A 25,519-nucleotide genomic window follows, 5' to 3' on the forward strand; every position below is an offset into this window, starting at 1 on the left:
CTTGTTCCTGTTCTAAGAGGAATAGCTTTCAGTTTTTCACCATTATGATGTTGGTTGGGGGTTTGTCCTATATGGCCTTTATTATGTTGAGTGTTTATTATGTTGAGTATTTATTATGTTGAGCATTATGTACTTTCCTTCTATACCCATTTTATTGAGAATTTTTTTAAATGGATGTTGAGTCTTGTCAATGCTTTCTCTCCATCTACTGAGATGATCATGTGATTTTTATTCTTCATTGTGTTAATGTGGTATATCACATTGATTGATTTGCAGATGTTAAACCATCCCTGCATCACTGGAATAAATTCCACTTGATTGTGGATGATCCTTTTAATGTATTGTTGTATTCAGTTTGCTAATATTTTGTTGAGGATGTTTGCATTTACGTTCATCAGTGATTTTAGCCTGTAGTTTTCCTTTTCTGTGTTGTCCTTGTTCGGTTTTGGTATCAGGGTAATGTTGGGAGAAGGGGGCGGAGCAAAATGGCGGGGTGAGCTGACCCGGGATTCTCTCCTCTCCAAAATACAACAAAAGATTGGAAGAACTGAATTTCAGAGAATAAACATAATGCCAGCTCGTTAGAGACCTACAATATCAAGAAGGCGGAGATCATAACCTTGCTTACACCCTCCAGGCGCTGGAACGGTAGGAGAGAACATCGCTCCCTCTCCTAGAGTCTGCGATCGCTGTGGCGCGGGTGGGGAAGGAGCGGGGGAAGGGCCGCGCGACCGGGGGATCATCCAGGACTCCTGCCGCTGATTCAGTGGAGACCCGCTGACGGGGGGAAAGCTTCCGTCCGTGGGGACCCCATAAATCAAGGGCCTTGGGAGACCAGAGAACAGAACTGATCTGAACCCAGACCGGTGCATGTGAGTAACAGCCCCTCCCCCACAGCAAAGCCAGTGGGCGCAGCCATCTTGCCCCGAAGGCGGAGAGCTAACACGCCGCTCTCGACCCCCATCTAGTGGCGACAGGCTGTAACTGCAACTGAATTCTACCACCATGCGAAAAAACCGCTCCTCTACCTTCCAGCAATTTATAAAAGCCCCAGACCAGAAGGAAAACAATAAAAACACAGAATTAAGTCCTGAGGACTTGGAATTAGGTAAACTAAGTGATAATGAATTAGAGCAGCTATAATCAAAAAACTCAATGAGGTAGAGAGAAAGATAGAGAAACAAGCCGAGTTCTGGAGTTACTTCACAAAAGAGATTGAAATCATAAAGAAGAATCAAACAGAATTACTTGAGATGAAAAACACAATGGACCAGATAAAACAGAATACGGATTCCCTGAATGCCCGTGTAGACAACCTAGAGGAGCAAATCAGCATAATCGAGGACAGACAGGCTGAACGGTGCCAGACAGAGGAAGAAAGAGAACTAAGAATTAAAAAAAATGAGGAAAATCTCCGAGAGATAATGGATTCAATGAGGAGTAAGAACATAAGGATCATAGGAATTCCCAAGAATATGGAAAAGGAAAATGGAGCAGAAAGTGTGCTTAATGAAATTATTGAAGAGCACTTCCCAAATCTAGGGATCAATGGAGAAATGTGTGTAGAGGAGGGTTTTAGATCTCCTAGATTTGTCAATGTAAAAAGACCCACTGCAAGGCACATAGTAGTAAAGTTGGCAAATAGGAAAGATAAGGAGAGAATACTCAGGGAAGTAAGGGAAAAAAAGAGAATAACCTATAAAGGAGCCCCTATCAGACTGTCAGCGGATTTCTCTACAGAAACCCTACAAGCTAGGAGAGAATGGAGTGATATATTCAGAGCTTTAAAGGATAAAAACCTTCAGCCAAGAATACTCTATCCAGCAAGAATTTCCTTCAGATATGAGGGAGAAATTAAATCTTTTCCAGACAAACAAAAGTTAAGGGAATTTGTAACTAAAAGCCCTCCATTACAAGAAATCTTTAAGAAGGCTCTCATACTTGAAAAAAGAAAAAAGGGAGAAAGGGGACACAATCCACAGACTAGGGAGACCGATGGATAGAACCAGAACAGGATAGCAAATATTCAATTATAGCATTAGGATAAAGGTAAGGAAACTACCAAAACAAGGACGATCTTAGCACTCCAACTACAAATTAATAAGACGAGTTGGAATAAAAAATGAAAATAATTATTTAGGAGGGGAAGAGCAAAGGGTCTAAATCAGTATTGGTCAAGTAGGTAAGACACCACCAGAGAATAGACTATATTATACATGAGATTCTAAATACAAACTTCAAGGTAGACAGGGTAATGTTGGCCTTGTAAAATGAGTTAGAAAGTGTCCCATCCTCTTCAATTTTTTTGGAAGAGTTTGAGAAGGACTGGTATTAAATCTTCTTTGAATGTTTGGTATAATTTACTGGGAAAGCTGTCTGGCTCCGGATTTTTGTTTATTGGGAGGTTTTTGATTATTCTTTCAATCTTTTTACTTGTGATTAGTCTATTCAGATTCTCTGTTTCTTCTTGATTCAGTTTTGGGAGATTCTATGATTCTAAGAATTCATCCATTTCTTCTAGGTTATCCAATTTGTTGGCATATAGTTTTTAATAGAATTCTCTTATAATCTTTTTTGTATTTCTGTGGTACCCATTGTAATTTCTCTTCTTTTATTTCTCACCTTATTTATTTGAACCGTCTCTCTTTTTTTCTTAGTTGTGTAGCTAAGGGTTTGTCAATTTTATCTTTTCAAAGAACCAGCTCTTAGTTTCATTAATCTTTTCTATTGCCTTTTCAGTCTCATTTATTTTGACTCTGATTTTTCTTATTTCCTTCCTTATACTGACTTTGGGCTTCATTTGTTCTTGTTTTTCTCTTTCTTTTAGATGTAGTGTTAGATTGTTTGAGATTTTTCTTGTTTTTTTTTTTTTTTTTTTTAAAGATTGGCACCTGAGCTACCAACTGTTGCCAATCATCTTCTCTTTTTTTTTCCTGCTTTTTTTCTCCCCAAATCCCCCCTAGTACATAGCTGTATATTTTAGTTGTGGGTCCTTCTAGTTGTGGCATGTGGGACACCACCTCAACATGGGTTAATGAGCAGTGCCACGTCTGCTCATCTGAACCCTGGGCCACTGAAGCAGAGTGCACAAACTTAACCACTTGGCCATGGGGCTGGCCCCCTTCTTGTTTCTTAAGGGAGGCCTGTATTGCTATATACTTCCCTCTTAATACTGGTTTTGATGAATCCCATAGGTTTTGGTATGTTGTGTTTCCATTTTCATTTGTCTCCAGGTATTTTTTTAATTTCTCCTTTGATTTCTTCATTGATTCAATAGTTGTTCAGTAGCATGTTGTTTAATCTCCACATATTTGTGACTTTCCCACCTTTCTTCTTGTAGTTGATTTCTAGTTTTATACCATTGTGGTCAGGAAAGATGCTTGATATGATTTCAATCTTCTCAAATTTATTATGACTTGTTTTGTTTCCCAAGATATGGTCTATCTTTGAGAATGTTCCACACGCACTTGAGAAGAATGTGCATTCTGCTGCTTTGGGATGGAACATTCTATACATATCTGTTAACTCCACCTGGTCTAGTTTTTTATTTAAGGCTATTGTTTCTTTGTTGACTTTCTGTGTAAGATGACCTATTCATTGATGTTAGTGGGATATTCAAGTCTCCTACTATTATTGTGTTGCTGTCAATTTCTCCCTTTAGGTCTGTTAATAGTTGCTTTATACACTTTGCTGCTGCTGTGTTAGGTGAGTATATATTAATAAATGTTAAGTTTTCTTGGTGGAATGTCCCCTTTATCATTATATAATGTCCATCTTTGTATCTTATTATCTTTCTTGGCTTGAAGTCTATTTTGTTTGATGTAAGTATGGTTATGCCCACTTTCTTTTGGTTACCATTTACTTAGAGTATCACTTTCTATCCCTTCATTCTGAGCCTATGTTTGTCTTTAGAACTGAGTTGAGTCACCTGGGGGTGGCATATTTTTGGGTCTTATTTTTTCGCCCATCCAGCCACTCTGTGTCTTTTGATTGGTGAATTCAATCTATTTACATTTAGGGTGATTATTAATATATGAGGGCTTGAGACTTCCATTTTATCTTTTGTTTTCTGGTTGTTCTATGCTTCCGTTATTTCTTTTTCCTTGTGTTTCCATCTGCATTTCAGTTTGGTGGTTTTCTATGATGTGTTTCTCAGTTTCCCCCTTTTTTACATTTTGTAACTCTGCTCTGATTTTTTTTGGGGGGGTGGGGGGTTACCATGAGGTTTGTATAAAAGATCTCATAGATGAAATACTTTTTCTGCTGTTACCATCTTATCTTCATTTGCCTATGCGGTTCTGTCCTTCTCCTCTCCCCTTCTACATTTTTGTTGTCACAAATATCCCTTTTGTATTGTGAGTTAACCAAATTGAAATCGTTACAATTATCTTTGATGCTTTCTTTTCCTTTAGACTTTATGTTATAATTCAGTGTTTAGTAACCTATTCTGATACAGAAGTGCAATTTTCGTATTCTTTCTGTTTATCTCCTTGCTCAAAGCTTTGCAAACCTTTGCCTTTTTGTTTCAGGTAGGAGGGCTCCTTTCAACATTTCTTGTAAAGCTTATCTGGTGAAGAATTTCCTTAGCTTTTGTCTGGGAAAGCCTTTATTCCTCCTTCATATCTGAAGGATAACTTTGCTGGATAGAGTATTCTTGGCTGACAGTTTTTTTTTTTTTTCCTTTTTCTCCCCAAAGCCCCCCAGTACATAGTTGTGTATTCTTCATTGTGGGTTCTTCTAGTTGTGGCATGTGGGACACTGCCTCAGCGTGGTCTGATGAGCAGTGCCATGTCCGCGCCCAGGATTCGAACTAACGAAACACTGGGCCGCCTGCAGCGAAGTGTGCGAACTTAACCACTCGGCCACGGGGCCAGCCCGTCTTGGCTGACAGTTTTTAATCTTTCAATACTTTGAGAAATTCACTGATAGCCTAATAGGGGTAACTCTGTAGATTATTTTCTTCTCTCCGGCCGCCCTTAATATTTTTTCTTTGTCATTGACTTTTGATAGTTTTAATACAATGTGCCTTAGAGAAGGCCTTTTTGTGTTGAGATAATTAGGAGTTCTATTAGCATCATGTACTTGTATATCCAGTCCCTTGCCCAGGTTTGGGAAGTTCTCAGCTAATTTTTTTTTTTTTTTTTTTTTTTTTTTTTTTTTTGGTGAGGAAGATTGTCCCTGAGCTAACATCTGTGCCAATCTTCCTCTACTTTGTATGTGGGATGCTGCTAAAGCATGGCTTGATGAGCGGTGTGTAGGTCTGCAGCTGGAATCCAAACCAGTGAACCCCAGGCCACCACAGAGGAGTGTGTGAACTTAACCATTATGCCACTGGGCCAGCCCCATCAGCTATTTTTTTTTTTTAAATAAGTTCTCTGCTTCTTTTTCCCTCTCTTCTCCTTCTGGGATACCCATTATCCTTATGTAGCTTTTCCCAATTGTGTTGGACAGTGCTCATAGAATTTCTCCACTTTTTTAAAATCTGAGTTCTCTCTCCTCTTCCATCTGAATCATTTCTAGATTTCTGTCTTCAAGCTCACTAATTCTTTCTTCCATACCATCTGCTTTATTTCCAATGCTTTCTACTTTATTATTTATTTATTTATTTACTTTTATTTGTTTCGTCTTTTTGAGGAAGATTAGCCCTGAGCTAACATCTGTGGCCAATCCTCCTCTTTTTGCTGAGGAAGACTGGCCCTGAGCTAACATCCATGCCCATCTTCCTCTGCTTTATATCTGGGATGCCTACCACAGCATGGCTTGCTGAGCAGTGCCATGTCCACACCCGGGATCTGAACCAGCAAACCCTGGGCCACCGAAGTGGAACATGCAAACTTAACCACCACTGGGCTGGCCCCTCTACTTTATTCTCCATCTCATTTATTGATTTTCAGCTCCAGAATTCCTGGGGGTTTTTTGTAAGATTTTATTTATTTTTTATTTTTCCTTCTCCCCAAAACCAGTACAACAGTACACGGTTGTATGTTTTAGTTGTGGATCCTTCTAGTTGTGGCATGTGGGATGCCGCCTCAGCATGGCTTGATGAGTGGTGCTAGGTCTGCACCCAGGATCCAAACAGGGGAAACCCTGGGCCTCTGAAGCAGAGCATGCAAATTTAACCACTCGGCCATGGGGCTGACCCCCGTTTTTTAGTTTCAATCTCTTTGGTGAAGTGCTCCTGCTGTTCATTAATTTTACTCCTGAGCTCATTGAACTGTCTTCTGAGTCTTCTTATAACTTGTTGAGTTTCTTCATGACAGCTCTTGTGAATTCTGTCAGATTGTAATCTTCTGTGACTTCAAGTGTAGTTTCTTGAGGGTGGTCATTTTCTTTCTGGTCTGCTGTGTCCCTGTAGATCTTCATGGTGCTTGAGTTATTCCTCTGCCAGTGCACTTGTAGTGGCAAACCCCTCTCCTATTTGGGTAAGACATCGTTTACTGTTGTTCTGAGCTGCTTCTGCTTGTATTTGAGAGCCTGTGCTTTCCACCCTCCACAGCCTCTGCCAGAGGTGTCATCAGTGTCCTCCTTGTGCTGCCTGTGCCTCTGAGGTTGCTGGTGCCTTGCTGCTTACAATGTCACTCCTAGTTGCAGGTGTCACCAGGCTGGTGACCTGGGTTGTGTGTTCCCCTACTGCAGCAGTGGGGAGGGGAAGAGTGGGGTGGGTGCAAGGGTCACAGGCACCTCCACTACATCTGGCTTTATTGTGTCTGCAGCTGCTGCTGCTACAGGTAGGGGGTCCAAAGATGTGGGTGCCTTTGCAGCTGGGGGACCAGGGTCATGGGCTCCACTGTTGTGGTTACCTGGCTCTCCACAGTGCTCTCCACAGGCTCAGGTGCTGCTGCCACATGTGCTGCCTGCACTGCTGCTCTCAACTTATCTGGGGGTGCTGGCAATGTCACCACTGCTGGGGACCCGGGGTCTTGTATGCAGCCCCTGCTGCCAGTAGGGTCAGTGTCAGGGGTGCTGCTGCTGGGGGCTGGGTCATGGGCAATGCTGCAGCTCCTGAAGCCTCAGGTCACAGGCACCACCTGCCACTGCAGGAGGAGGAGTAGGAGCTGAGCCACGACTGCACTGCATCTCCTACAGGCTCTCATCTCAGGCACTCGGCCAATTCCTGGAATCTAAGGTCATGGGGACCACTGCTGCTGCCGGGGGTACCAGGGTCTTGATTGCAGCCCCAGCTGCTAGAAGGGCTCATGTCAGAGGTGCCACTGCTGGGGGAGGGGAAGGCGGCTGGGTCACAGGTATTTTTGCAGTTCCTGGAGTCTCCAGTCACAGGCCCAGTGATTCCTGGTGCCTCTGGGAGCATGGGCTGCCTGGATTCCTGGGGCCTCCATTGGTGGGCCCTACCATAGTTCCTGGGGTGTCTGGTCAGAGGTATCACTGCAGTTCCCAGAACCTCCAGTCTCAGGAGTTACCACCCTTGCTTCCTGATCCCACTGCCTCCAGGAGGTCCCGTCCACCCACCTTCAGTTTTACTGATGTATGGATCCCTCAGGCGTTCTGGTGTGCTGTGCAGGGAGTCCTCTGTTGGTCAATGGATGTTCTACTGGCCATAACTTGTCTTCAACCTTTCCCCCACTCTCCCACCTCCTCCGCCCCACTGGAAGTCTACAAGTTGATTTGTATGCAAGAATTGGAACGCTGACTTGTGTCTGCCCTTCTGATGCATCTTCCCGCCATGCTCATTTGTCTGGGAGACAGGAGATTCACATCCAAAATAGCCTAGTCAAGGCTGAGGAGACCCTAACTTAAAGTGTGACAGGGAAACCATTCTGCATGAGTTTCTCAAACTCATTTGGGCTGCTTATTCACATTTATTCCATGCTCAGTGTCACTCACAGAAACAGCTGCGTGTGTCACACGTGACAGAGGCTGAAGAGACATACCCAAGGGACACAGGGCTCCCTGGTGCCAGGGAGTATAGAGAAATGTAAACCAGGAAATTTCCTCCTACTGGAAACACACACACATGCTGCAGCATGACAGAAGAGCCAGATAATGTAACAGCTTAGCAGCAGAGTTAAGACACATCTGCTGAAATTAATCATTTCTCAGAAATATCCTTTGTTTTCACAAAGAAGAATGGTTCAGTCACGAGTTAGCTATAAAGGGTGTCAGAAAACCCACAGAAGCACATGAGAAGTACTCAGATGTGGGATCGGGGTGAGCTGAACCCCAACCCCATTACTCACGGTCCCGCTCTGCTGCAGGAGCACTGGGAACGGGAGGCCTTCAGCCCAGTTGGGAGCTCGCCTGAAGTGTCCCCTGCTTTAAACCTTAGCACAGCCGTTGCCCAAGACCGACGCTGTGCTTTCTCTGCTGAATCAGACAGAAGGTAACCAGGCATCTGCACTGTCACCAGTCCCCTTTCAAAGAACAACGGCACCAGAGTTAGCTACCAGTGGTCCTAAGAGAGCTATCGTTATGTTTTATGTTGAATATTTTCAAAATAAGCACGGTAGTGTGGCCACTTTTTCAGTTTTTTCATTATTAAATTCTGAGGGTTACCTAGAGAAAGAATTCTCACCTTAGAAACAATTTATAGTGTAAATGTTTTGTGTTAGGGCAGTTTTTAAAGAAGAGTCACACTTCCTCACAGATCTGCAATTAGCAAAGGGCTGACTGGTCTCAACGGGTGGTCCCATAAGAAGGGCTGCGCCTTGGTGTCTAAGGCTGGCAGGGGGCCACTGGGTATGGCAGCAGCTAGACTGGCCTCGGTAAGTGGCAGGTCCTGGTGTTGGCCTATGTGTAGTCCCCTTCCCTGCCCCCGTGACTGCTTGTTCACACCCCCAAGCCAGCACTGGGTGGCTGATGAGTGAGGCGGTCACGTCATGCCTTCCTTGCATGTTTGGTGCCTTGTCCCTGGAGGAGGCTTTTCTGCTGAGTGTTGACATGTGCTAAGACTTCCTGCTGTATCATGTGGTACAAGGGTTTTCTGTTGGATTTTAACAGGTGGTCTGAAGACTTCCACATTTCCATGCAGGCACCTCTACACCAGACTTGCTTGTGCCCAAGCTTCCAATACTTCTCCTTCCAGGCCCCTGTCCAGCTGGCCACCTTTCAGCTCTGCCCCTGGAGACACAGCTCCATTGGAGGTCTTTGTGTTACAGCGTGCACTGCACCTGAGCAGGGCACCCATCTGCATGGACCACCACCTGGACTGGTCCTGCAGTGGTGCATTTCACTGGCTGCTGCAGGCTGGCAGCCCCTGGGGATGCAGTGTGTACTGAATGTGGATAGCCAGGAGTGCCAGTGGAACCTGCATCCATAGAAGGCTCCCTCCCCACTGGCTTCCAGGACTAGCCACTGGGGGGGAGGGGGCAGAGGAGCAGAAGTGCTGCCCTGTCCATTATTTTCCTGTACCCACCTACCAGGCTGACCATCCATGGCACTAGCTCAGGCCATTTCCTCATCCAACACTGGCCACGAGAAATCCAGACCCAGACCAATGTGTACTAATGATGGCACAGCATGGCAAGTCCTGACCCACGGCTTACCTCCCACCCCTAGAGCACACATCACTTCAAGACCCCCGTGTCCAGCCACTTCTTGCTCACATGGCCCAGTTCAGAGTGATGTTCTGGCATCAGGGACAGGGCAGCCTCTGGGAGGATGTCCAGATGGCAGGACCTCTTTGGAGTGAGAGGGTGGGAGAGTAATATGGGCTTGGGCAAAACTGTTAATGTCTATTTTTGTCCATTTCGTGTGAATGTGGACTGTTCCAAATGTGGACAGGAAGGGTGTTTGTCCAGTGAGTGATCACATGCTCTGGGTCTGAGGCCATGCTGGGCTGCTGCTGTTTGGTCAAGATGGCGGCACTCGCTCTCACCCTCCAGGTTCTGTCTGGCTTTGCAGAGGCTGAGCGGAGAGCTAAAGGGAGACACAATGGCCCACCTTTATCCGCAGGCCTTTCCAGGCGACACGCTCCCACCACTCCTCTTTGATGTGATGTTGTGCTTCACTTGCTGGTTTGGCGGGGGCAGAGCTGTCTCTGAGGCTTCTGTGGGGCCTTCTGCACAGCTCTGACTCCACAGGCCAATGGGCTGGGCTCATGTCTTACTGGAGCCCAGACACTGCCCCACACTCACGGGGACAGGTATCCTTGTCAGTTCACACCCAGTCTTCACAATGTTTTGGAATCACCTTTTCCCAGGGCCCCAGGATCTGCGGCCACAGGCCATCTGGGGAAGAGACAGGTGGGTACACTTCCTTCCTTTTGGGGACCTGGCCTCTGGGTTACTCATGGCTCAGGTCTGGAACTTGGACAAAGGATTGTGACTTCTTACTGGGGCCACTTCCCTGAGGCCACCAGCCATCATCTTTGACTTCTTTTGATGGTACAGACTGGCCAGGGCCCTCATTGCCCATCTATTATGAAACGCTACATTCCAGGATCCTCTCCATGATTCTCCTGGACAGGAACAAAACCCTCTTGCTGTGCCGTCTTTATGATCATTGCATCCACTCATCTGATGTTCACTTGCCACCAGTTGGTCCTGTTGTTCAGGGTCCTGTAATCCCATGACTGTCAAGAGAGCGCAGTTCTGTAACGGCCTGCGGTACCATCAGCTGCAGAGCCCACCCCTGCCCTCCTTGGTGATGCTGGTAGCCTGTCCCCAGGGCAGAATTCTGGGTTCAGTGGATGGTGCTCCTCCTGTGGAACACAGCCCTGCATGGCTTTTCTGGCCTTAGGTAGTGTCCACACCAGCTCGCCTACCTCTCCGAGCCCCCTTCCATGGTCTGCACAACAATTCTGGCATCTTCACTTTGTGTGGCCATCACTTCTTCCATGCTGCTAGGAGCTGGCCTCGTGGAGTGTTCACACTGCAACCCGGGGTCCTTGCCAGGGTACTAAGTCATGTGTCCCAGCACTCCATGTTGATAACACATCCTTTGCCAAAGTTGCATATGTTTTCTCTCTTTCCCTCACACTGAATTGATTAAATTATTGAATACAAGAGAATATTTATAACATGCGTAAGGTAGAGAGAATAACAGTAAAATGAACATTCAAATATCTATTTCCAGTTTAAATAACAGATTTCTACCATTACTTTTGAAGAATCCTGCATGCTCCCCCATCCTGCCCTCCCATAAACAGCAGTCTGGATTTTGTTTTATCTTTTCCTTGTTAAACATTGACATATTATCACACGTGAGCATAAGCAATACAGTGTTCAGTTTTGCATGTTTTTGAACTTTACATAAACAGAATCATAAAATATTATCCTGACTAAACTCTTTTCCTCAACATCATGCTCCTGAGGTGACCGCCCACCTCGCCCTGTCATCCCCAGGGAAGTGGGAGCTGTGGCTGCCCCAGCTGCCTTGCCCACTCTCCCACTGAAGGGAATGTGACTGTTTCCACTCTGCTGTGGCAAACACTGATGCCGAGTGTCCTTCCTCGAGTCTCCTCATGCACGTCCACAGGAGTCTCTCTGGGGTGTATGCCTAGAGGAGATTCACAAACTATTTTGCCCCATGAAAAACTGAATTGTACTTTTTCACAAATTGGATTAGTTCAACCATCAAGACTGACACAAGATAAAAGAGAAAACTTGACTACTCCGAAAACTCGTATCTAAATGTAAAAAACTAATTAAATTCTTCCCACAAAGAAAATACCAAGCTCAGATAATTTTACAGTTAATGTTACAACAAATCCAAGGAACTATTTCTAATCTTACACAAATTCTTCCAGGAATATAAAAACATAGAACACTCCTTAGTTCATTTTATGAGGCTTGACAATTCTTGATACTAAATCAAACAAGGACAAGGGCAAAAAAGAAAAAAAATTACACTCACCAATCCAGAATACAGCTGAGTTAGCAAAGATCTCTGGAAAGTCATATGTTCAAAGATTGCCTAAAACAAGCAACCCCCACCTCCCAATTCCTCAGATTATCCCTCAGTAAAACCTTACCCTAACTGCTCATAACTGCAGTAAGTGGCCCCTTTCTGTACCTTAGAGAAACAGAGGCAATGAAAAATTGGTACTTCTTACTTTTTCGCTTGGGGGCTGGGGACAGAATGAGCTTGTGATTGAAGCAGCACTCACTTCCCATCTGTCATAAGGTGGCCTAACAGGCCACAGGATGCTGACTGGCCATGACTTAGGACTTGTGGCTGACAGGGATAAGAACATGCAGACCACCTGGTAACCTGGGACAGAAGAGATGGGGTCACAGACGATGTATCTAGGAGGCCTGGGGCCAGTCCTCCGTCAGCACTGTAACTGCTCTCGTAAAGAAAAAATAAAATAGTGGTGGCTCAGCTTCAGGCTGAATGACTCAGTTCTGCATTCCTCCTGTTTACAGCCATGGGGCCCATCTCAACATCCAGTGAAGCAGCACCTAGACCAGAAGAGGAGACCGCTGCAGGACCCTGCGCGTGGCACCTCTCCCTCCGCCCAGCACAGCCATCCCCTCTGCTTTAGCACCTTCTCTTCCGGGCAGAAAGACAGGATTGCCCGAGAACTCAACCCTTGTCCCTAGGGGGACAACTCATACTAATATTTTTAAATAAAGTACACAAATGGATGTTGTCTGCTTTATTACTCATAGTTTGCAAGCAATGTTATATATATAAAAGTCCTTTTTAAAACAACCAGGTTTGCTAGAAAAGTGTCTTTTTTTCTTCGCACCATAGGGTTCTGCACTCTTGATACCTAGAGTCCTTTACAGTAAATATATTATTTATGCAGGCTCTGGGCAAAACTCTAAGAACCTCTGAGTTTTCTACTCAGACCCTCCCAAATAAATCCCACCCCTTCTCTGCTATATGGGTTATTAACATTAAAAACACTAGAAAAATACACACTCGTTTCATTTTTCTGTAAGTCCTTTTTCTCTATTTTTACATGACCAAAGATGTTGGCTTGGCTATGAATTCAAAAGTGCTCCCAAAGTTCTTGATGACGACTCATAGAGAAATCTGAAATTCAAAAAAAGAAATAATTAGCTACAGAAACAAGTGACAAAATTACCCAAATGCACATTTTCATGAAATAAATCTAAAAATGGTTTGCAACCAAATACACTTAAAAAGAAAGTTGAAATAATCAGTAACTGTTTCACTAATTGCTTCTCATATGTCAAATGGAGTAAGAATCCCCATCACTGGTCATCTCATTACAATCCACGGCACACGGACAAAGCCGTCAGTAGTGGGGCCGTCATCACTGTCCCCACAGCCAGCAACAGTCCACTGGGGTCCCCAAGGAACTCTGCGCGTAAATAAAACACTACAGTTCAATAACACATGCTCCCCTGGCTGTGTTTCCTATGGGTGGACTCATTTTTACTCAAAAGGACTCTCATTTCTGAGGATCTAAACTGCTGCTTGGATACACGGCAGACTCACAAATAGGACACACGCACCTCCCTTTGCAGCACTCATAATCAAGAGCTTGTTTCCCTCCCACATAACAACACAACATAAATGAGAACTACTTACCCCAGGATGTGCTGTTACAATGACGCTTATTCCCACCACCTCAACCACCAGAAACCTTCAGACACTTCCACTGTCCCGCCCCCTCCTGCGCACACTTGTCCCAGGTGAGACCAGCTCCTCCCCCGGAGGAGGAGGGAGCAGAGTTTGGGCGGAGCCCACTCAGTGCTTTCCTTTCTAGGACCCCACCCCAACTCCCTTGCAGGGGCCTCCTTTATGTGAAGAGCCCTCACTGGGCAGCTCTCACATGCACCAGGTAGTACATCACCACTAAGACAAACAGACGTATTTACAAGGGCACAGTCGCCCTGCTCCCTCAGATGGCGAGTGGACCAGCTAACCTCTGAATTCCTGCCTAGACACAAATACCAATCTTCATCCCAAACAATGTCTCAACTCGACTGACACCCTTCAGCCTAGAGAAGGTTACAGACACTAGTGTCTGCCCATGTCCTGCTCCTCGTGGAAACTAACCAATCACACAGTCTAGAACAGCCCTGTCTAGCATCAACACAAGCACATGTGTAACTTTAAACTTTCTAGTAGCCACATTAAAAGCAATTAAAATAATCAGGTGAAATTCATCTTAATAAATTTTATTTAGTGCAACATACTCAACACACGTCAACTTGTGATCAATATAAAAATATTACTGAGCCAGCACTGATGGCCTGGTGGTTAAAGTTCGGTGTGTTCCACTTTGGCAGCCCGGGCTCAGTTCCCGGCACGGAACCACACCACTGTCAGTAGCCACGCTGTGGCAGCGGCTCACAGAGAAGAACTAGAAGGACCTGCAACTAGAATACACAACTATGTACTGAGGCTTTGGGGAGGAAAAAGAAAAAGGAAGATTGGCAATAGAGGTTACTTCAGGGTAAATCTTTCCCAGCAAAAAAAAAATATTACTGACATATTTTACCTTTTTTTCATACTATCTTCAGAACCTGGTGTGTAGTTTATACTTAGGCCAATCTCAGTTCAGACTCACCATGTTTCATGTGTTCAATTTCCACATGTGACAAGCAGCCACAGTCGTAGCCAGCACAAATCTAGACAAACTTTAAGATTTTTCTCCTTATCCCTGGAATTCATGAATTTTTTGACTTCCTTAGGTGTGATTTTTTCCATTAATCCCATCCAGAATTTAGTGAAAATAATAATAATAATAATTTTTTAAATTACATATTTCTTCAGCTCCAGGAAATTCTCTCCTGTCATTTGTTAAATCACTGCTTCTTTTGGGTCTATTCCACCAAGACTGTCTTTAGCCCCATGACTTCTCTTCATTAGTATCTGTTCTGTGTTCTGAGACGTTCCTCCAACTTGATCTTTTAGATCCTCTGGAATCTGAGTCCCAAGAGTGACATCACTCCAGTGTATCGGTGACATTTTAATTCAAGGGTTTTAGTTCTAGATCATCCTTCTGGGGCTAAAATTGATTTTTTTCTTTAAAGACTTTTATTCTTAATTGTCTGGCTGGCCCATCACTGTTACTTTATTAATGGCTGTTCTGATTGTTTCCTCCAACTGTTGGGCCACCCTACGTGTGTGGTTAGTCTGTGTCCTATAGACATCCCAGGTGGATGCAGAGATGGTGGACAATGAGAGGCACAAGACCTGTGGAGACCACCATCGCAGCAGGAAGTGGGGCATCTCTATCTAAAAGAAACAACAGGAGACTCCCAATGTGCCTTCATCTCTTCAGCCTCAGTGACAGAAAAGAGATCACCCCACCCGGCTCAGCTCTTTAAGAACTCTCATGAGGGCCCGTATCTCTGGATCTCTGTGGGTCAAGGTGTCAGCCAGACCCAAGCTCCCTGGTGGCTAGAAGGAAGAAAGGGCTCTCTATCAAACCCCAGGAGTTGAGAGAGAGACACACACAGAACACATTAAGTCACCAACACTCCAGAATCTATAATTTATTTTTAATTACTCAAAAATATTGTCTCTTTCAGTGAGCATGAATTTAAAAATACTTAAGAGAAAAATGTTAGGTTACCTTGACAAAAGTTCCTATTAACTATAGAATAATCAGCTGCTCACACTGACCTAAGTCTAGACTAACTACAATGATAACTATTTATTGTCACCTCTGAACCCAGCATCGTGCTGGCGCACTGGGCGCTGTATGTTCTCCTTTCACAGGCAAGGTAACCGAGGCTGAGAGTGGTGAAGCAACTTGCCCAAGACCACACTGTGATAAAGGAGGAGTTTAGGTTCAAACCCAGGCTGCCCGTCTTCTGACTCCCCTAAAGGCCTTGGATACTAAAACCATATTCCACCATACTTTATTCATTCTCCCATTGCCCGGGGAAAGGGTTGAATACACTATGTAGACCAGAGAAGTAAGAACTATTCAAGGACAAAATGAAGGAAATGCAGAATTTTAGAGCTGAAGGGATAGTGGCAAACCTTAGACAAATTAAATCCCCTGGGCCAGGGTTCTCCTTGTGTGTGACAAGACATCTGAAACGGGTGACATGTTTGCCCACCTGAGCTCTAAAAGTCTTTCAACACACATGAGTCTTCACAACCCTATCCATCCTCAGCCCCTACTGCCTGCGGAAGCTGTGTTTACATCCAACACAACCATGGCCACGGGAGAGGCAGACAAAATCAATTTTCTGAGAATCAGTAAGATAAACAATGTATGTTTTTATTAAAGAGTGGTTTTATTTATGTATAGCTTTTAATTATCCACATCAAGGTCTGCTAAGTGTTGATGATGATAGAAGTGTGCTTCAAAATGAGCTATAACAAGCATCCAGCCTCAAATTATTTTTTAAAAAAGAGTATTAAAATTCTATACAGCAGAATAAAATGATATTATTTATCAATACTTCATAACAAAAAAGAGGTCACTTTTCAGGGAGCACTCTTTCCTTCAAGGTCTGATAGCAACGTTTGATGTTGGAGACTGCACATAACACCATCTAATTGACAGTATATAGGCATAATTAATATTGGTAAGTAATTGGCTTGTAATATGATTACAATTCATTTACATAGTGGGAAAAATTAATGATATAACACAAACCTTAAGAATACTTATGCTACTCTAATCTCTAATTACAAATTTATTGCTCTTTTCAAATTATTTATGAAAGTAATAAATATAACCTACTTGACAGTTAAATGCACCAGTCCATTGGCAAATGCATACTGTTGCTTCTGAGAAAATATGTCCAATTTACAGTATGCTCTACTGGGCGAGACAATTAAAGTGCATGAGAAGCATTTTTTACTTAGCTCCCAACAGACCAGTTAAGAAAATACTAACCTTGCTGGAGAGAAAACTAGTGTATATGTTAAGAAAACGTTCACTTCTAAATTAATGCCCCATTGTCTAAAATGTTAATTGGACCAAGGGGCTCTCCGAGTCTTAAAGATGTTGACTTGCCTTAATGTCACTACTCCAACATTAAAGCAATCATATTTTAAAACAGTCCTAAATCCTAATTGTTTATCTTCCATTAGATTGATTCTTTTTTAAGTTTCAATTTTTTAGACTGATTTTTTTTTTGACACTGGCTTTTCTATGTCCAGTGTTTCACAGCCCCCACCTATCTACTTTTTTAGGATATTTCCTCTGTAAAGGGAAGAACTCTTTTTACTATCTGTGCATAAGCTTAGCAGAGAAGATGACATATAGTTGTAGAAAAAACGAAGAAACAAAATATTACATGCCCTGTGTTTAATTCTGTTAATATCCTTTTCTTCTCCATAGTGTAAGTTTTGAACTTCTAAGGCCTTTTTTCTCTCAATGTAACTAACAGAATTCAAGTACTCACTTAAAACTCTGTGCAAGTGGAAATGAAAGAAATTTCTAGCCAGGAGCAAATGTTCCTCTTTCCTTACATCTTCAGAACAGTACCATTCTACACACAAAACATCGTCCTTGCAACGTTATTTCTAACAAAGAAATCTTGTAAAATGCTTGGACTTCTGAGATTGTTACCACGTCTTATGAAAACAACTGATCATTTATATAGTTTGTAATTCTGATTGCCTTATTTAATATTTGTGTCTGGTAAAAATATTTAAACGCCATGTGTTTTCTGAAATATACAAATGCTCCTCAGCTTCCTCCAAATCAGAAGACCACTTCCCTCGTCCCCACACACCTAGAAATAAAACAAGTTCATAAAACCTAGAGTCTGTTGGGGTCTTCCTTCAAATACACAAGTGCAAACCTGACCTTACTAAAACCACATGGTAAATATTCGATAGTTTTTAGACTAAAGTACATAATTGAATGCATTTCCTTTACTTACCACCAAGGACACCAGAATCCCCTGCTCTAGTGCCATCATCCAGGCACAGCGCCAAGCACAGCACTGGAGGCAGGGGGCGCTGGAGGGCACAGGGGAAGGGGGAGGCTTTCTCTTCTCAGTTCCAGCCCTGCAGAGCACCAGGCTCCCTGGGGTGGCTGTTCAGCCAGCCGCTCTGACCTGAGCAGCACAAGGAAGCTTGCAGGACCCGGGAGAGGGCTCCAGCTTTGGTCCTGGCAGCTCCCCCAGCACCTCCCCGTGAACAGGAATCCCTGCCCCCTGGAACTGGACATCCAGTGAGTCTCACTAGAAGGCCTCAGGACTTCTCCATCCTGGGAGCCACATCTCAGTCCTGGTGTGGGCTGCTCCTCATGTCTGTGGCTCCTCTATGCTTTAGAGTTCCCTTTAACCCTCACCAGCCAATAATCTGTTACACTAATGCCCTGATAAGATTTCTTGACACTGAGCTTTCCCTGTCCGACTCACTGTGTGGGTGCTGCCTCCTGGCTAGAATGCTGCCAACACTCAGGAAATGCTCACCAAAGGAGGCTGATGCAGCTGTCTTAACACTTGACAAAATGGACTTCATGAGGAAGAGCATTGCTAGAGATACAGAGGGATCCTTCATAAAAATAAGAGGGTCAGGGGCTGGCCCTGTGGCCGAGTGGTTAAGTTCGTGCACTCTGCTTTGGCGGCTCAGGGTTTCACTGGTTCATATCCTGGGTGTGGACATGGCACTGCTCGTCAGGCCACGCTGAGGCAGCAGTCCCACATGCCACAACTAGAAGGACCCGCAACTAGAATATACAACTATGTACTGGGGGGATTTGGAGGAGAAAAAGCAGAGGGGAAAAAAAAAGATTGGCAACAGTTGTTAGCTCAGGTGCCAATGTTTAAAAAGAAAAACGAGGGTCAAGTCATCAAGAAGATATAGCAGGTCTAAATTCACATGCACCTAATATCAGGATCAAAAAGTATGTAAAGCAAAACCTCTATCAGAAATGGACAGATCCAGCAGGCGGAAAATCAGTAAAAACATCGTTGAACTCAACAACACCATCAATCAACTAGACACCTGTGACATGGATAGACTACTTCACCCAACAACAGTAAAATACATATTCTTTTCAAGCTCACATAGGACATTCCCCAAGACAGATCACATTCTGGGCTATAAAACACACCTTAACAAGTTTAAAAGAATAGAAATCATACAATGTCTGTTTTCAGACCACAACAGAATTGAACTAGAAATCAACAGTAGAAACAACCAGAAAATCCTCAAGTAAGTGGAGATTAAACAGAACACTTCTAAATAATACATGGGTCAAAGAAGAAATCTCAAGAAAAATTTTAAAAGACTTTTAACTAAATGAAAATGAAAACACAACTTACCAAAACTTGTGGAATACAGCAAAAGCAGTGCTACGAGGATAATTTATAGCACTGAATGAATATATTAGAAAAGAAGAAAGATCTAAAATCAATAATCTAAGCTTTCACCTTAGGAAACTAGAAAAAGAAGAGCAAGTTAAATCCAAAGCAGGCAAAAAACAAGAAAGAATAAAAACCAGAGCAGAAATCAAGAAAATTGAAAACAGGAAATCAACATAGAAAATCAATGAAACCAAAAGCTAGTTCTTTGAAAAGATCCATAAAATCAATAAGCCTCTAGCCAGGCTAAGAAAAAAGAGAGAAGACGTAAATTACTAATATGAAAAATGAGAACAGGGACATCACTGCAGATTCCAGGGACATTAAAAGGATACTCAAGAAGGGGGTTCCAACCTGGTGATGCAGCAGTTAAGTTCACACATTCCACTTCAGTGGCCCGGGGTTTGCTGGGTCAGATCCCGGGTGTGGACCTAAGCACCACTTATCAAGCCATGCTGTGGCATGTGTCCCACATATAAAGTAGAGGAAGATGGGCATGGATGTTAGCTCAGGGCTAATCTTCCTCAGCAAAAAAAAGAGAGAGAGAGAGAGAGAGGATAATCAAGGAATATTATGAACAACTCTATGCCAAATTTGATAACCTAGATGAGATGGACCAAATCCTTGAAAGGCACAATCTGCCAAAACTGATGGAAAAAGAAATAACAGACAACCTGAATAAGCCTATATCTATTAAAAAATTGAATCAATAATTAATAATCTTCCAAAGCAGAAAGCAGTAGATCCAGATGGTTTCACTGGTAAATTCTACCAAATATTTAAGGAAGAAGTGATACCAATTCTCTACAATCTCTTCCATAAGACAGAAGCAAGAGGAAATACTTCCAAACTTATTCTATGATGCCAGCATTTCCCTAATACTAAAGCCAGACAAAGATGTTACAAGAAAACTACAGACCAATCCCTCTCATGAGCACAGATGCAAAAATACTCAACAAAATATTAGCAAATCAAATCCAACAATGTATAAAAAATAATACACCAAGATCAAGTGGGGTTAACTATGTAAAGGTTTGCAAAGCTGGTTTAACATCTGGAAATCAATTAAGGTAATCCATCACATCAACAGACGATAAAAGAAAAATCACATGATGATGATAATAGATTCAGAAAAAGCTTTTGATAAAATCCAGTGTCCTTTCCTAATGAAAACTCCCACTAAACTAGGAATAGAGGAGAACTCATCAACTTGATAAAGAATAGCCACAAAAAATCTACAGCTAACTAATGTCATACTTATTGATGAGAAAGTAGAGGCTTTCCCACTAAGATCAGGAACAAGGCAAGGATGTCCTCTCTCACTGCTCCTTTTCAGCGTGAAAAGTACTAGAAGTACTAGCTAATGCAGTAAGACAAGAAAAGGAAAGAAAAGGTACTAGACTGAGAAGAAAGAGACAAAACTGTCTTTATTCATAAGTTAGCAATTTAGGATTTTGAAAGCCTTTCTCCAAAGGAGAGAGTGGCTATGGAAAGTAGCTAGTTTCCCAGGCATAGAAAACACTGATGACCTAGTTCAGATCTCTGTAACACTTAACCTTATGACGTTCACCAAATAGCAGGAAAAAACACTGCTTTTGTGTCTGGTCTGAGAGTCAAACACAATTCATAACAGAGTCTACATAAAATTGTACAGCCTGGGGCCAGCCCCATGGCCGAGTGGTTAAGTTCGTGTGCTCTGCTTCGACAGCCCGGGGTTTCGCCAGTTCAGATCCTGGGCACAGACATGGCACCGCTCATCAGGCCATGCTGAGGCGGTGTCCCACATGTGACAACTAGAAGGACCCACAACTAAAATATACAACTATGTACTAGGGGAATTTGGGGAGAAAAAGCAGAAAAAAAAAACTGTACAGCCTGTCAAAAACAGTATATAACAGCAAAAACACTCGGTTAGAAAGCAGCCCAAAGAACACATTCCTGAGCAGCAGTCCCTGTGGCAGCAATGGCCCAGAAAGGAAGAAATGATACATGTTTATTCAGTCTCTGTAGGACCTTCCCATCCCCAGTGTGGACACTTGTGGACTGGGTAATTTCTCTTAGGAATGCCCAGGGAACCACCAAAGATAACCTGTCTACTTTTTTTTTTAAACATTTTATTTTTTTCCTTTTTCTCCCCAAAGCCCCCAGGTACACAGTTGCATAGTCTTCACTGTGGGTCCTTCTAGTTGTGGCATGTGGGATGCTGCCTCAGTGTGGCTTGATGAGCAGTGCCATGTCCGTGCCCAGGATTTGAACCAACGAAACACTGGGCCACCTGCAGCGAAGCGCGTGAACTTAACCACTCAGCCATGGGGCCAGCCACTAACCTATCTACTTTTAAAGCCATATAAGTTTGTATGCTGTTACTTTTGTAGTCCAGAATTTTGAAAATGATAGTTTTGCTTTGCAGACAGAATTAGGAAAGTAAATTAAACATATGCTCCAGGAGTTCTGCCAACAGAAACGTTTCTGTCCTCACAATCCCCTGGCTGTAGGAGCAGCAATGAAAACATGACCTCAAGTATACCTAAGTTTCCAGATCTTCAGACCTGGAGTGTATCTATGCTTTACCTTTCTATGCTATCCTCTTCCAAAGTAATTTCCATAAACGTCTTCAGTTTTCTGTGAACAGTGGCTGCAACATCCTTCACTTTTGAACTCTTATGTTTACCTATGAGAAAATTGTATTAAAGATAGAAAAAAGATTTATTACCACCACACAAAAGCAAACACACACTGCTATCAATGTGGGCAGTTTCAAAGGACTGAGCCTCCCCTCCCTTCCCTTTGAGTTAACCCCCCTAGCGACCTGTGGGATAGTAATCATCCCTTTACAGGGATGTGGGAAGATCAAACGAATGCTTATGAGAGCAACTCATCAGGCTTGAGGTGGAGTTCTAATGGACAGGATCCCATGAGCTCTGTCCATGCATCAGACGCCCACCTGTGCCTCCATCAGAAATGACAACTACATTTCAGAGTCATCATCTGTTTGGCAAATATTTAAGTACCTATTAAGTTCTAGGTCCTCATCAGCACCCTAACCTCCATCCTCACATCCTTCGTGTGGAGAATGTCCTCTAATCCTGCAGATCTCAACTCAGAGACAGCTCACACCCTCCATGTGGAGAATGTCCCTCATTCTCCAGATCTCAACTCAGGGGATACTCTTTTCTGAGTGAACAGAGTGGAAGCCTCTTCTGATGCCAAGCCTGGGTCAAACTGGCTACAAAGTAGCCATATAAATCTACAGACATACTACGCGCACACAGCCTTATGAGGAGAGCTTGTTTCAACAGGAGCACTCTCTATGTATCATATGTTACATCAGAAAGTAATTTCCACATTAGTAAAACTAAACAAAATAGAAATTAACAGTAGTCCACCTGCAAGGACATTACTATATTTTACACTGAGGTAAGCATTTTACACATTTCCCCTATTACTTTCCAGGACTTTTTCACCTAGCTGGGATATTCAGAATAGGCAAGGTTAAGGCTAATGCAAAACAGCAGACATACTAAATATTAACATGAAAACATATCGTTCGCAAAAATAAATTCAGATTTTTAAACATAACTAATACATGACAAATCACCAGAAATTCAATTCTGAGGCAGAGAGAGATGTGTAATGGGTCCAATGGGGAAGGGGGAAAGGTGGACACGAACTGATTAAGAAGCGTGAGCCAGCTGGTACACAAGGGCACAGGGTCAGCTAGGGAGAGGAAGCCAGGCAGACAGCATGTGTTCAGAGCCTGGGAGAGCACAGTGTGGAAAGACTGGGAGAGCCTGACTGGCAGGGGACTTGTCAAACATAGGAGCTCAGGTCCCAAACATTCCATGAAAGTTCTGGGCGAGACACATCCAGCAATATCCCAGACAATATGAGAGGAAATTTAACCAACCTTTATTAATCACCAAAATGATATACGTGACAGCTGTGAGACACACAATGCCTTCAATGTCATCCGAAGTAACACATGTCTTTAATTCATCTAAAAATGACCTGCAGAAATAGTAAACACCTGAAATTACTCTACAGTGTATATCCTAATACTTTATAGAAAAACAAACATAGCAAAGATTCATCAGCCACCACAAATTCTAGTTTTCAGGTAACATGGAAAGTTGGCTAAACAAACTCTTCCCATCCTTTCACTGTGAGTCTGCAAATCTTAAAGGTGAAACATAAAAAATCAGATGTTGCTAGAAATAGAACAGGGCGCTCTGGCAACTGAAAAAAGCTAATCTTTATACCCACGAGGCACACAAAAAAGATTTACTATGTTATTGAAAGATAATGCACAGCTGCTTTTCAGAGCTTTCACTGAGCACGTCTGCAGCACTATTCCTTCTGTGACCCATCAGTCCTTCACACGCCCAACAAACTCTAGAATTTTACTCAAGTGACACACAGACAAGAGAAATGAGTGACAGCTGTGCGCTGAATGAAACTAGTCAAGTGTTTGGAAAGTATACGTAGTAAGGAGTATTCTGCTCCACGTTGACATTTGACACGTCTCCCTCTAACGGAATCTTAGTATGATAAGCATAACCAGACACTATTTGGGTGAATGTATTTTATAGAAAGTTAGAATTTCTCTTTGTATAATGCAAACACTTTTAATCATTGATAAAATGAGAGAAAATTCTATGGAATGTTTTTCTCATAGAAAAAAATGCACCTTTGAAAAATTGTGAGAGTAAAAGGAATAGAGCAAAAGCTACTGAGAGCTTACATCCACGATAAGAGTACCAGGACAGTAAAGAGAAAATGATTACCTGACCACATTCGGAGATTTTATTATTATTCCTATTAAACACCTTGAAAATGGTGGCAGGTCTGAAAGACACTCTGATGGGGTTAGCTCTTCTATATCAGAAACCTGAAAACAAAGGCAAATCAAGGATGAGAATGGGCTAATTACTTATTTTACACTGCTTTGTGTTTTCTTCAACACTTGAGCAGGGCTTCCCAGAAACTCGAAAGTTAATTTTATTGACTGGTGAAATGTCTATAATAATTATGACTTATCTATTATTATACACTGGGGTGTCTTATTCAGTTAGACAGAAGAAAAAAGAAAGACCTGTCACTCAACAAGCCTTTTGTCAAATAGCCTTAACTTGATATCATCGTCTGTAAATAATGTTTTTATACTAAGCAAATTTAACTAGTTATTCTTATTAGTCCAGATCACGTATTCTCAGTCTCAGCATTACTGACATTTTACACTGGATATTCCTCGTTGTGGGGTGTCCTGTGCACTGTGTGGTGTTGAGAAGCACCCCTCACCTCCATCCATCAGATCCCAGAAGTGAGAACCAGTAATGTTCCCAGACATTGCCAATGTCCTTTGGAGAAGCAGAATTGCCCATAGTGCAGTACCGCTGGTCTGGATCCACAAAGGGGTCTGACTTGATCTATGCCCTTTATTATCAACCTCACGAGTTTTTTTTTTTTTTTAAAGATTGGCACCTGTGCTAACATCTGTCGCCAATCTTCTTCTTCTTCTTTTCTTCTTCTTCTCCCCAAAGCCCCCTAGTATGTACTTGTACATTCTGGGTGTGAGTGCCTCTGGCTGTGCTATGTGGGATGCTGCCTCAACATGGCCTGATGAGCAGTGCCAAGTCCGCACCCAGGATCCAAACCAGCGAAACCCTGGGCCGCAGAAGAGGAGCGCATGAACTTAACCACTTGGCCACAAGGTCGGCCCCAACCTCGTGAGTTTAAAGTCGTCTGTTCTTAGTGAACGAGCTCCACGTGCAAGTGGCTCCGTGAAGTCTAAGTCCAGAACTCCTGCTCCAGGAAGGGGCTTTTTTCCCCACTGTAATAGCTGAGGTGTGAATATGCCCACCACACCCTCATAGCCTTCCACCACTATCTTTGCCTATTTCTTGGCTATCTTGGGAAATTTCACTCAGGCATGACTATAGCCAGCACTTAAACGTTCCTGTATTTCCTCTGCCAGAGTCATAACACCAATTTGGATATTAAAGTCAATCATCATTATTTATGATATAGCACTGTTTCTCATTAAAATGCTTTACATCTTAAATGTTGTAAATGCTTTTCTGACACAACAAGACAGATGATTATTGACTAGTTAAAATAAAAATGTATCTTGAGATTTTTGGCATATGCAGAAGCAAAGTCTATGACAGGAGCATAAGGGGTAGGAGACGCTAATGGAAAGAACATTGTTCTAGGAGTCTTACGATGCATGGGCACAGCAGCATTTCTGCAGGGAGCCTGTGGTGAGTGAAACACACGCTAACTTAATCCCTAGAGAAACCACTAAGTAAATTACACAACAGATAACATACAGTCAACAGAGAAGATATAATAGAACA

At 43.0% G+C, this 25,519-nt stretch overlaps 1 protein-coding gene and 1 long non-coding RNA gene across 4 annotated transcripts in view; one reads left to right on the plus strand and one right to left on the minus strand.

Annotated features, from left to right (window-relative positions):
* Positions 1–511: 511 nt before the first annotated feature.
* Positions 512–12,545, plus strand: LOC103562183 (uncharacterized). The gene is made up of 2 exons (XR_011539663.1): positions 512–648; positions 12,324–12,545. It is a non-coding gene; the product is annotated as an uncharacterized lncRNA (long non-coding RNA).
* The window catches only part of NCAPG2 (non-SMC condensin II complex subunit G2), a 71,821-nt gene continuing 58,843 nt past the window's right edge, over positions 12,542–25,519 (minus strand). For all 3 annotated transcript variants that reach the window (XM_070618088.1, XM_008537150.2, XM_008537151.2), the window contains exons 25-28: positions 23,948–24,051; positions 23,071–23,171; positions 21,735–21,834; positions 12,542–12,939 (exon numbers count right to left, since the gene is read on the minus strand). In XM_070618088.1, the coding sequence (XP_070474189.1) occupies positions 12,888–12,939; positions 21,735–21,834; positions 23,071–23,171; positions 23,948–24,051 (357 nt within the window). In that variant the 3' untranslated portion in view covers positions 12,542–12,887. The remainder of the gene's footprint in view (positions 12,940–21,734; positions 21,835–23,070; positions 23,172–23,947; positions 24,052–25,519) is intronic.

The sequence above is a fragment of the Equus przewalskii genome, chromosome 4, assembly GCF_037783145.1.
Source record: "Equus przewalskii isolate Varuska chromosome 4, EquPr2, whole genome shotgun sequence".
Classification (NCBI taxonomy): domain Eukaryota; kingdom Metazoa; phylum Chordata; class Mammalia; order Perissodactyla; family Equidae; genus Equus; species Equus przewalskii.